The sequence below is a fragment of the Corvus brachyrhynchos genome, unplaced genomic scaffold (assembly GCF_000691975.1).
Source record: "Corvus brachyrhynchos isolate BGI_N302 unplaced genomic scaffold, ASM69197v1 scaffold36, whole genome shotgun sequence".
Lineage (NCBI taxonomy): Eukaryota > Metazoa > Chordata > Aves > Passeriformes > Corvidae > Corvus > Corvus brachyrhynchos.
The window spans coordinates 584,785-595,734 of record NW_008238441.1 but is presented as its reverse complement, the minus strand read 5'-3'; the positions used below and the strand labels follow the sequence as shown (position 1 = coordinate 595,734).

At 39.0% G+C, this 10,950-nt stretch overlaps 1 protein-coding gene across 2 annotated transcripts in view; it reads left to right on the top strand.

Moving 5' to 3' along the window:
• Positions 1 to 10,716, top strand: part of IL13RA1 (interleukin 13 receptor subunit alpha 1) — a 39,629-nt gene extending 28,913 nt beyond the window's left edge. For both annotated transcript variants that reach the window (XM_017736617.1, XM_008635547.2), the window contains 8 exons: positions 1,033 to 1,168; positions 2,944 to 3,064; positions 4,837 to 5,021; positions 5,413 to 5,564; positions 6,738 to 6,870; positions 7,274 to 7,370; positions 7,635 to 7,719; positions 8,871 to 10,716. In XM_017736617.1, the coding sequence (XP_017592106.1) occupies positions 1,060 to 1,168; positions 2,944 to 3,064; positions 4,837 to 5,021; positions 5,413 to 5,564; positions 6,738 to 6,870; positions 7,274 to 7,370; positions 7,635 to 7,719; positions 8,871 to 8,975 (987 nt within the window). In that variant the 5' untranslated portion in view covers positions 1,033 to 1,059 and the 3' untranslated portion in view covers positions 8,976 to 10,716. The remainder of the gene's footprint in view (positions 1 to 1,032; positions 1,169 to 2,943; positions 3,065 to 4,836; positions 5,022 to 5,412; positions 5,565 to 6,737; positions 6,871 to 7,273; positions 7,371 to 7,634; positions 7,720 to 8,870) is intronic.
• Positions 10,717 to 10,950: the final 234 nt, after the last annotated feature.

Below are 10,950 nucleotides of genomic sequence, written 5' to 3'. Positions count from 1 at the left end.
CGGACCGCCCCCCGAGGGGAAAGGGCCCGCCAGCCGAGAGAGGCTGGCGCTGGGTTCTGGCTCTGGTTGTTGTTGCTGCCGGTGTTGTTGTTTGTTTGCCTTGTTATATATGTACATACTGGTAAAGAACGGTTACTCCTTTTCCCATATCTTTGCCTGAAAGCTCCTTAATTTCAGAATTATAATAATTTGGAGGGAATGGGGTCACATTTTCTATTCCAAGGTCCCGCCTTCCTTGGCAGACACCTGTCTTTCAAATCCAGACAAACCTAATCTGTACATTTGTTTGATTTCGTTGCCCTCTCATTAGTGCCAATATTTATTATTTTTATACATGAGTGGTTAAGGAATTCTTTGGCCATAACAAAGATATTTTTATTGTATCCAGTTTCCAGTTAACTAAAATTCATCCTCCTAGCGCAACAAAAGATGCTCAAGAAAGTTTGTGATAAAAGGGTGAGCCTTTTTCTCACACAAACATACTCGAAAATGGAAGATCATGAGCTACTTGGGCTTGATGTGGTGTCACTGCATTTAATAGCCATATATGGGTTTGATTTGGTAGGTTTTTCTTTTGCTCCTTAAATCATGCAAACTCTTCTCACTGCTTTTTGGTTGTGTCTTCAAATGTTCTTTATTCTGTTGGTCATGCTCTCATGTGCACACGCACAGAAAGGTGAAGGTCAGATCTGTAAGCATATAGTATAAACATGCTTATTTTGCATTTTCCATGAAGACTTATTCTAGGATCATTTTCCTCTGTGTTGTACCTATTTCTGGATCTCTGTGTAGCCTTTGCTTATGTCTGTAGGTCACAGGGGTGGAAGTAGTTTCTCTTTGTGAGTTCTGACTGGGCCTGAGAAGGAAAAAGCAAAACCAAGTAATGCTGAGGCTTCCCATGTAGTCAGTCCTTTGGCTTTGAGCTGTAGTCTTTCTGAAGGGCTGTAATATATCCATACACTGGTTGGAATTCTCATGTGTCTGAGCTGGTATGATAAATGTTTTGGTTTTCTTCCCCTCATCTAAACCCAGGAATGGAGTAAGAGTCGCTTCCGTGTGATGGATACGCGCTTGAATGAGGAAATGCGCCTCAGAGTGAGAAGTGAATGCAAGAAGGACAACACCAGTGAGCCCAGCCCTTGGGTGGAGACCTCCCTTCCACCAAAAGGTAGCACCAGCAACAGCCAGACCCCTCTTGGCCTGAGGACACATGGCTTTTTCTCTGCTCTTTTAACAAGAAATCATAAAATACCTCATAAAGGAATACCAGACACAAGGGCTGGTTTGATTGATGGAGCTTAAATAGAATGATTATACCACATTAAAACACAACTGGGTCTTCGGATGCCTAAAGTCTTCTGGGCAAGCTTGTAAAATTGAAGTGCCCTTCCAAAACAGTAGTTCCTGTTATTTCTCTTCTTCCTGCTGTGTGGTGGTTGTGGGATAAGAGATAGCTTAGACTCCATTAAGCCTGCTGCCTTTGTGGCTAACATCTAAGTCAGTTAATTTTGTATAATTTTTCTGTGTAAACAGAAGTCCCTAAAATAACCCTACAATTGTCTGTATAGGAGGGAGGAATCTAGCAAATTTAACGACTTGTCGAATAAATTACTTAAATAATTGTAATAGGGTTCTGTCTTTTTCAGAAGAGATGAGTGGGGTCTACACAGCATAGAAAAATGAATAGAGAAAAAGCATTTTTTGTTTCTTGGCATACAGAAGTAAGGGGTCCACAGCAAAATTGTTAGGAGGGAGACTTTGAGGAACAATGTATTTTGCTGAATGCTTGAAGTTAGGATGTATAGCAAGGAAATGCACCTCTTGCCTAAAAGTCTGTCTTATCCCAGGAGCATGACTTGATGTGGACGAAAACCACGTGGTTGAGAGAATCAGAGACCTTATCAAGCCTGTGTGTGTGTCTGCCAGAAGGGTTCTGGAAAATCGGGGAAGCAGATTGTTAGGACAGCATGTACTAAACAGGCTGGGGATTTTAAAAGCCTGTTTGCAGATGAAATATTTTTATATACTTCTTGGAATAGGAAAACCAGTTTCATTTCCCTATACTCTTAGTTGCTGCTTCAGGGAGAATGCAAGCCGGACATTCAAAGTAGATCAGCATTTAACACGCATTTAGTTTTTAGTTCATGGAGATGTTGCTACTTTTTTTTGTTACTACAATTAAAAAGTATCCAATACAATGTAATACAGTAATACAGTGTAAAGAACTCACACATAAATGCAAGATTGAATATGAAAGACTTTATTCTGTAATTGCTCTGCCTGGGCTGCCTGGACGATCCACAGACCTATTCACAGTTGCTATGTACTCATTTGTATTTATGTGATTTGAGTTTCCAGCTGTTGAATTTTAATGTCTAAAGGTATATGGGTCTCAATTAGAAAGTCAACTTACCTGGTGTTTCTTTTGTCAATATTTAAGGCTCAGAGGTATTTCCATATTCAGAATACCAAGCAACTAATATTGTGTCTGGAGAAGATAAAAATAGTCAGCCTTTAATTCTGGTTAACAATGATGGCTGTAATCGCATTTAGCTTTGTTATAGTTTTCCCTGTACTTACTACCTACTTTGACTTATTTTTAAAGTATCTGTAGATTAATAGAAATAAATATTTTCCTGACTCAATGCTTTGTCCTTAGCATCAGGTAACTCTAAGTAGCAATTCAGGCATGGTGAATGCTGGGATTTTCTGCTGTGATCGGCTTGCCTTTAGAAGTTACTCTTGAGATTTCAGCCATTGTAAGCTCTAAACAGCTGAAATTCATGATTTGTTGTGCTGAACAGGCAATGTGGTCCGAGAGGTAACCAACCCACTTCTGCCTTCCAGTTTCAGTTATGTAAAATGAAATGTTTTACTTCTGGAAGCAGGGGAGAAGACTTGGACAAAATAAATCTTAGAGAACCTTTCCAACTTGCCTTGCAGGTATTCCAGGTACTGCTGCTGTTGACTTGAGCTGTGTTTGGCACAATTTGGAGTACATGGCTTGTACCTGGCATCCTGGGGAGAACGCAAGCAGTGACACCAACTACACCTTGTTCTACTGGTTCGTAGGAGACTTGTATTCCCAGCTCTAAAGTGCTTCTGGGCTAATCTTTAGTTTTACATTACACATTCCATTTGTCTGCCTCCTGTTGCTTTGAAAGCTTCCAGGGCATTGTGTCCAAGTGCTCAGTCCCATCCAATAGAAAACTTCACCACTGAAGGGGCCAGAAGCTGCTGTGGCCAAGAGTTTTTGGGAAGTTTTTATAACTGTTTTGTGTCTGCTTCTGTAGCCCATATTAACATAGCTGCTATTGCTTTCTGTATTTTTTTCTATATTTTTCTAATTGGGCACTTGATTCAAAGAGGGAATAAATAAGAACTAAGCTAGACCAATGTATTAATTGCTTTCCCTGCAGTCCAACAAAATCGGCTGTTTAAGTTGGAATCACTCGCCAATGTATGTGTTAGTTCATAAACCATTGGGTAATGGTATGAAAGCATTAATAACTCTTAGTAGTACTTTTGTTTGCATCTTCAATGTCCTAAATAACTGATTCACCTTTAAAGTTATGAAGAACATCTTTTTATCATCATCATCATCCCCGCTGGCCAATGGACTGCCATAAATGGTGTCTTGTTCCAAAGGAACAAACTTGTGTGAGTCAGCTCTTGGCATTGATAACTGTACATGCTAATCTTCTGCACCTTGATGGGGCTTGTGAAATGCCAGATTGCATTAGCTTCTGTAGAGATAGTGAAGTTTTCTTTTTGAAAGCCCCATGTCATAGTTTTAACAGCTTTCTGTCTTATTTGATCTGGCTATATAAACTTTTTGCTCCTCTTCTCCAGTGGCAGTCTCACAGGCCAGCAGTTCAGTTCGGAGCATTTGGGCAGCAAACAGCAGAAAACTTGCTGCTTTAGTTAAACGTAGGGGGACTGTTTGTTCCCTGTCTGGACTGCTACTCAAATTTTTTCTTTTGTTACAAGAACGGGACCAATGCAGGGTTGAAGGTCTGAATTTCTGGGAATAGGGATACTTACTGGAATAATACTTTAAATTTGAGCTATATATTCTCAACCTGCCCTTAATTTTAATGGAAGATGTAGCTGCAGTGAATGCAAAGTGTTTTAATTCATGCTGCTTTGAAAGAATAATAACTTTTAAATTTTAAAGCGAAAAGCTAGGAAAACACTTCAGTTTTAGACTGAAAGATGTATTTTCCACAGTGCCGGTGAGGTGGGTTTTTTTGGTTTGTTTTTCTTGGGAGGAAAGGCTACAGGTGTATTTTCATTGATGCCTGGGCAACAAAGAGAAGCAAGGAAGAAGCTTGTCTTCCTAACTTCTCTATTATTGGAAGGGAATACTGACATTTTGAAAAGCAAATCAGGTAAATAGGTGAAACTCAACTGTCTCAAGAGCTGCAATACGTGAGGCAGAGCTAATGGAGCTTGATCAGCTCGTTCTATCACAGAGGTGAAATTCTGTTGACAAGAAGTGGTTCAAATTAGTTTGTTTTCTAAATATTCTTTATTCCTTGAAATTGTTCTCCCATGTGGAAAATGTGAACCAAAGCTGACAGCAGTTGTTCTCTTTGATATAAAACAAATCTGCCTCTCTTTCTGCTTCCTGGCACTCTTCACAAAAACAATACTCTTTCTAAAGCTTGAGATAAATTAGAGGCTTCTTACTTCACTTAGCTTTACTTTTTTATATGTGTAGTATAGCTTTAATGAAAGATCAGTCTTTAGAATTTGTAACACACATTTAAAAACAAGCCTTCCCCTTTCTGTCCTTTTCTTCTGAAGTTTACAAAAATAATTTTATTCCTCTAGGTTTGATGGCTTGAAAAATCCTAAGAAGTGTGGCAACTCTTCTGTAGACCAAGGAATCTTTGAATGCATTTTCAATCTTACCTTCCCAAAAGACACTACCACTTACCCTGCTATAAGTATTTTGATTAGAGATGATTCTGAAGAAATTAGGCCTGTGTGTGCAAGTAAAAATCCTACCACCCTTGGTGAGTTTAATACCACATCATAAAAATAAAATTAAAATAAGAAGTTTGGTAGTATATAGTTGTGTTTGAGAAACTATCACCTCATAAAGTACGGATGAAACAATGTGATTAGATACTCCCTTCTTCTATTGACCTTTGATTTGAAATTATATAGACAAGAGTTTGTTTTCTGTGGGGTGGGTATCTGAGGGGGAGAGCGGAGGGGTAATTTTCCACTCACTTCTACTCTTATTCTTCAGTTGGATTTATTCTTTTTTGACTTTCTGGTGCTAACTTTTCCCTCTTTCTCTTCTTAAACTGGTATAAGTGTAATATTCTGCAGTGTAGGACTGAACAATTTTTTAAGCAGTGAAATAGACTTTTGAACTAATTATTCCATTTTGCATTTCAGTAAAACCTGCTACACCAAGACAATTGACATTGTCAAAGACTAATGATAAAATTGATGTAAAGTGGAGTGAATCAGAAACTTTTCCAAAAAGTTGCTTGCAGTATGAAGTTAAATGTTGCAATGGTGATTTGGACATTGGTCAGATCATTCCAGTAAGTTTCATTACTGTTTTGGTTTTTTTTTTTCTATTAATCTTTTGTAATATTTGCTGTTGAAAATGAGCAGTTGCATGTGTTGCATGTGAATGGGTCAGGTGCCAGAGCTCGAAGTGCTGTGTGAATGTAGGATTTTTCTCTCATACTGTAGGTTTACGTTAGTAAAAACTGTACATCAAAATTCATGCCAGTCTTACGAATCCTTCCCATCATTTGTTAGGGTGATTCATTAGTGTGTAAGAACAGTCTGATAAAGAAGGATTTACTAAACTATCAGGAAATGGTGCCTGTTTGCTTCTCAGGCATATGGGCTCTGGTGTCTTGGTGTTGGGTTTTCCTGCTGTTGGTCTGTGTGGTTGTGTGGCAATTTTCGTCTTGAACAGTGTGACCTGATTGCCCTAAAGAAAAATCTGCTGGTCCACAAAAGAACAGAGAATCTCTTACAGAAAAGCAAGGGGATAAAGACTGAGGATGGGGAAAGAAAGAGGTGTGCACTCTTAGATACACTGATTTTAGTGTACGTATAAAAAGCATTGAGTTCAGTGTCAGGATGGACTCATGCTATATGTCCATAGCCAAACTGAATGTACTGTTTGATCAGAATGGTAAAAACAGTGTGATAAATTTCAAAGTGAGTGGCAATCTTCTCCTGTGGAGCGTGTTTAGTTGTTTATTCTATCCCAAACTCGAAGCTATCAACATTCCCCAGGAAACTGGCACTTTGGATAAAAAATAAGTGCAGTTCGACCCTATCTAATGCATGCTCTTATCTGTAGAGGCATCACAGAATGCTTTGGTATGGTCAAAGTTATGCTGCCCTGACAAGAAGGGAAGGCAGTGTAAATCACAGATGTTTTTCTGAAGCAGGAAAAAAAAAGATTAAAAAAAGGCACTGTTCCAAGTGCTAAGTCTTAGTTTAATCTTTCATGCCAAATGCTGCATGATAGATGTAGCAGTGAATGAGATTCAGTCTTAGCTTTGGAATGTGCATTTAGGCACTCTGTGCTTGTTAAATGCCACTATGTCCTAGTTTTAGTGAGGTATCATAGTCATGAAAAGGTCTTCCATCAAAATATTCAGAAGACATTAGCTGCACAATGTAAATAGGCTAGTGACTGAGAATATGTTGATAATTGAACAAAGCTAATTACCTTTTCTTTTTCATCTTAGTCTGAAATTAATTCTGTGTCAATTGCTGGTATTGATGCTAATAGCAAGTACACCTTCAAAGTGAGAGCGAAACCAAAGCCTGAGTGCTACAACAGTGATTTCCATAGTGACTGGAGTGAAGAAAAGAGCATTGGTGAGAGCACTTGTCCCTGCATTGTGTTGCACTTTACTCTTCATCTGTAAGGTGTTTAATACCTTTCTGTCTGCTAAATAAATGGGAGTCAAAGATCATCTTCTTATGTATCTATTTAATTTTGAGTGAAAAGAGGGCAGAAGAGCTCTAGTCCTTCAGCAGCACCTCCAGTCCCAGCCTATACTCCTTTTCAGCCCTGTGTCTTGCTCATTTGCATTTTCTTGCCAAATACATCTACATTATAATCCCATTTTTGAAAAATGAGCCTGTCCTTGCCTACGAAAGTGCTAGTGTACTTGAAAAAGCAGTCTATAAACAAATTGGAGAATTAACTAATTTGTTGTCATTATTCCTAAAAAGCTTCTCAAAACATCCCTAAATTTCTACAATTTCTGTTTTCCAGGTGAGAAGAGGGACTCTACAATCTATTTTGTTCTAATAATTACCATTCCTTTAATAGTAGCGATATCTACAATAGTTCTACTAGTTTATCTGAAAAGGTAATTAATGATATACCTACATTTGCTGCTGTCTTTGTCAAGAGTGAAAGTTATTTAGAATCTGTCTGTATAAATGTTCCCCTTTCCTTTTGTTTTGGGGAGTGAAAATAAGAAATGGGTACAGTTGCACTGAGAATGAAGGCTGGCTAGTGATGACAAAGCTGACTCCACAAATTTTCTTGACTGTACCCAAGCATGATTTTGACATGTTGATTTTTAAATTAATATATCTTTCATCTAAATATTGTTTTTAACTTTATGAAGGCTGAAGATATTAATTCTTCCACCAATTCCGGACCCTAGAGAAATTCTTAAGCGCATGTTTGGAGAGCAAAATGAGGATTCCCAGGTTAGTAAGAAGCTATAAATCCATTGAACTGGGATCTCTAGGCTTGCAGTTTTCTTTTTCCTATTTCTGTCTTATAACTAACTGTATATAAGTAAGTATATCGTATGAAGATTAAGTATTTACAATACTAGGAATTATTCCGAAACAAGCACTCAAAACTTAGCTCAAATTGTATATACTTCTCTAGTTAGATTAGTAGAATGGCATTATTCTGTTACTCCAGACTGTAGTAAAGTTTTTTTTATTTAAAATTGTTTCAGGTTGGGGTTTTTTGGGTGGCAGTTTTCTGGTTGTTGGGATTCTTTTGCTGTGTGGGTTTTGGTTTGAGGACTTTTGTTTGTTTGTTTTTGCAACTCCATTAAGTGACTTCTGAACATTCATGTCTTTTTCTGCTACTTAATCATATTTATGATGCTGAATGAAGCTATTTGTGTTTGACTTCCAGAAACTTACATTTTTAGCACTCTCATGTTTATCATCGTTTGTAAGCTAAGAAGTAAATCAGACATTTAGCTTCTTGTTGGCAAAAGAACAAAACCAGCTATAGTTGTTTCAAGCTTTGGTTGATGAAAGACTTGCAGTGGTGCCTTATTTCAGGGAAAATAAACATAATACCCATTATGGACACCTATTTCTAAATAAATCTCTCTCAGTAGCCCTTTATAAAATCCAAAGGGAAGTACACTGACAAGCCCTAATTCAAACCTTTACATGAGATGGTGAATGTTGTTCTCCAGGATGGGACTCTTGGCCATGAGGGTCATAGCTGTGGTAGCTGTTACACTTTGTTGTGCTTTCACAAGCACTTTGTTACTGCCCCAAGTAATTTTCTCTGTGTGCTCAGTGAAAACTCTACGAAGTGTGTACATGCTCAGTTCTCCATCCTCCTGCCGGAGCTTCACCCTTTGGCTGTAGTTGGAAGCACCCTTAAAGGTGGGGACCAACTTTCAGTTCCTCATCTGCAGAGGACATCTCTTCTGTCAGCCAGGCTTAAGCCATGGCTCTGAAAAGCACAATTTGTTGCCCAGCTACCTTGGCTTTTCACCATAATACAGGGTATATGTTGTGGAACAGGGGTCTGTCTTATTGGTTTGAAAAAACAACACTTGCCATGAGGAAATACTGTTAAAAATGTTGTTCCTCTCTTTCAGAGCTCTGCAAAGGATGATCCCATGAATGCTTATGATAGGTTAATTATAGAAGAAGAAATTAACTCTCTAATTTTATCAGAAACTTCAGAGACCATTAATCCTTAAAACGAAAACCGGTAGACTCTGCTTTATCAGTGAAAGAGGAAGGAAGCTGACTCCTGCTCCCATACCTCAGGTGACTGTAGATGTGAAGAGGCCTGTGAGACATTGGCCGGCTCTGACCTCACTGAGTCCTTCTCTGGTGCACAGAGGATGCATCACTAACAGTGGCTGTTCTTCCATCTCTGCCAGAAATACTCACCTGAGTTCAGTCAAGATGAAGCATGTGCATAGTTCCATGTGACTGCATTGTGGATTCCCTGTACTGGCTTCAGCCAGCTCTGCCTCGTACTTGTCACTTGCACTTGTGTTTGTGCCTCACACCAGACTGTCGGGGTTTTTTTGGAGCAAGCACTTTGACTTCTCTGAAGTATTTGGCTCTATTTGCAGTAGGTGAAGTGAGGCTGGTTTACAGTAGATGGGTCATTAGTGCTACCATGTGGAGCTGCTGCCAGGTGGGATGGCAGAGCATGGACTGTTTGTGGATAACCCTTTGTGTTTGTGTGCCTGGGCTGGGCACACTCTGGAGGGCACTTACAGACTGAGCTTCTTGTGCTTCTGTGCATCAGCTGGGGCCTGGTGAAATCCCACAAAAGAGGGTATTTTTTTCTTTGAAAATGTGTATGAAAAACCTCTCTGCTTTCCAGCTGGTGTTCAAATATTCTTAGAAAAGGCTTAGCTTTGTTATCCTGTCAACTGCCTGTCCTCAGATGCCTTGCCTTCATGGACTTCTTGGGCTAATTATACTTTGTTTAAAATGAGGAATTTTTTACTTGTTCTGTGCAGTAGCATATAACTATATTGAGTCTCACCAGGGTGTGATTCTAATTTGGCCATATTGGCCTGAAGACACCTGATTTTTAGCAGCTAAGTAGTCCTGAGTCTGTCCAGCAAAAATACCAGGAAGGATGCATGAGTCTAAGGAGCTGTGGTCAAACTGATTAGCAAATGTTAAACCACTGAAACCCAGCTAATTCAAAGGCTTCAAGACCCATCCTTACTGCCAAGCTGATGGATTTGGGGAAGAGGGGATGACAACCTTGACCTGTTTTCTAAGGGATAAGTTTTATTCTTTCTATAGTGATGAGACTCTGATTGAGCTTCCCCTCTAGGACTTAGCAATATAAAACAAGGTGCTGATTTGACTTCTTTTTAAAAAAGCTTTCTTCTGTATTTTACTGCAACTGTTTGACAGGTGTTTTTGTCATTGTTTTGTTCATTCTTTGATGATTTTGTTTTGAGGGTTCTTTACCCAGCAAAGCCCAGCAGGTGTTTCCTGGCACAACTGTGACATTTTCCTGCTCTGCATTCTGAGCATTAGTTTCTGCCCTGTGCTGCAAAGGTGGTTACAGTGGTACCTTGATTGTGCTGGCGGAGGAAGGTTATGTAATAGGGAGAAAAGGATCCATGGAAGCCCTTTATGGTTAATGCTCAGGGATTTCTTGCTCCTTCCAGATAAGTGCAGACATCTTCTTCTGCAGAAGATCTCTTTCTTAGCAGACTGGAAAGAGATCTTCTGGTAGGTTTTCTAGGAGCAAACTTTATAGCCACTAACCTTTTAAAGTTCATCCCTGTCTTCAAACTCCATTCAGTCAAAAAAGTGAAACTAAATGCTGTGTTTTTTAGAACATATTTTTCTGCAAGAAGTAGAACAAGTGCACATGCTTTTTAGCTACAAATATGCATCCTTTATGCACTTAATGTATTCCCTCCTTATCAATAAATCCAATTCTTTCCCCATTCTCCACTGAGCCTCTCAAATACAGTTTTTTCCATGTCTCTTATCCACCTTTTGTTAGTGGTAGAAAAGGGAGGAGAAATGTAGCAGAATTAGCAGATGCCCTGTTAGCATATGCCTTTTACCTCCAATCAGGCTAAAAACCCCCAACATTATAAAAATTAATAAATGAGACAAAATGAAAATAAAGCCTCAGGGATTTCAGTGGGATAAAACTCAGGTTATATAAAGTCAGCTAGTAGC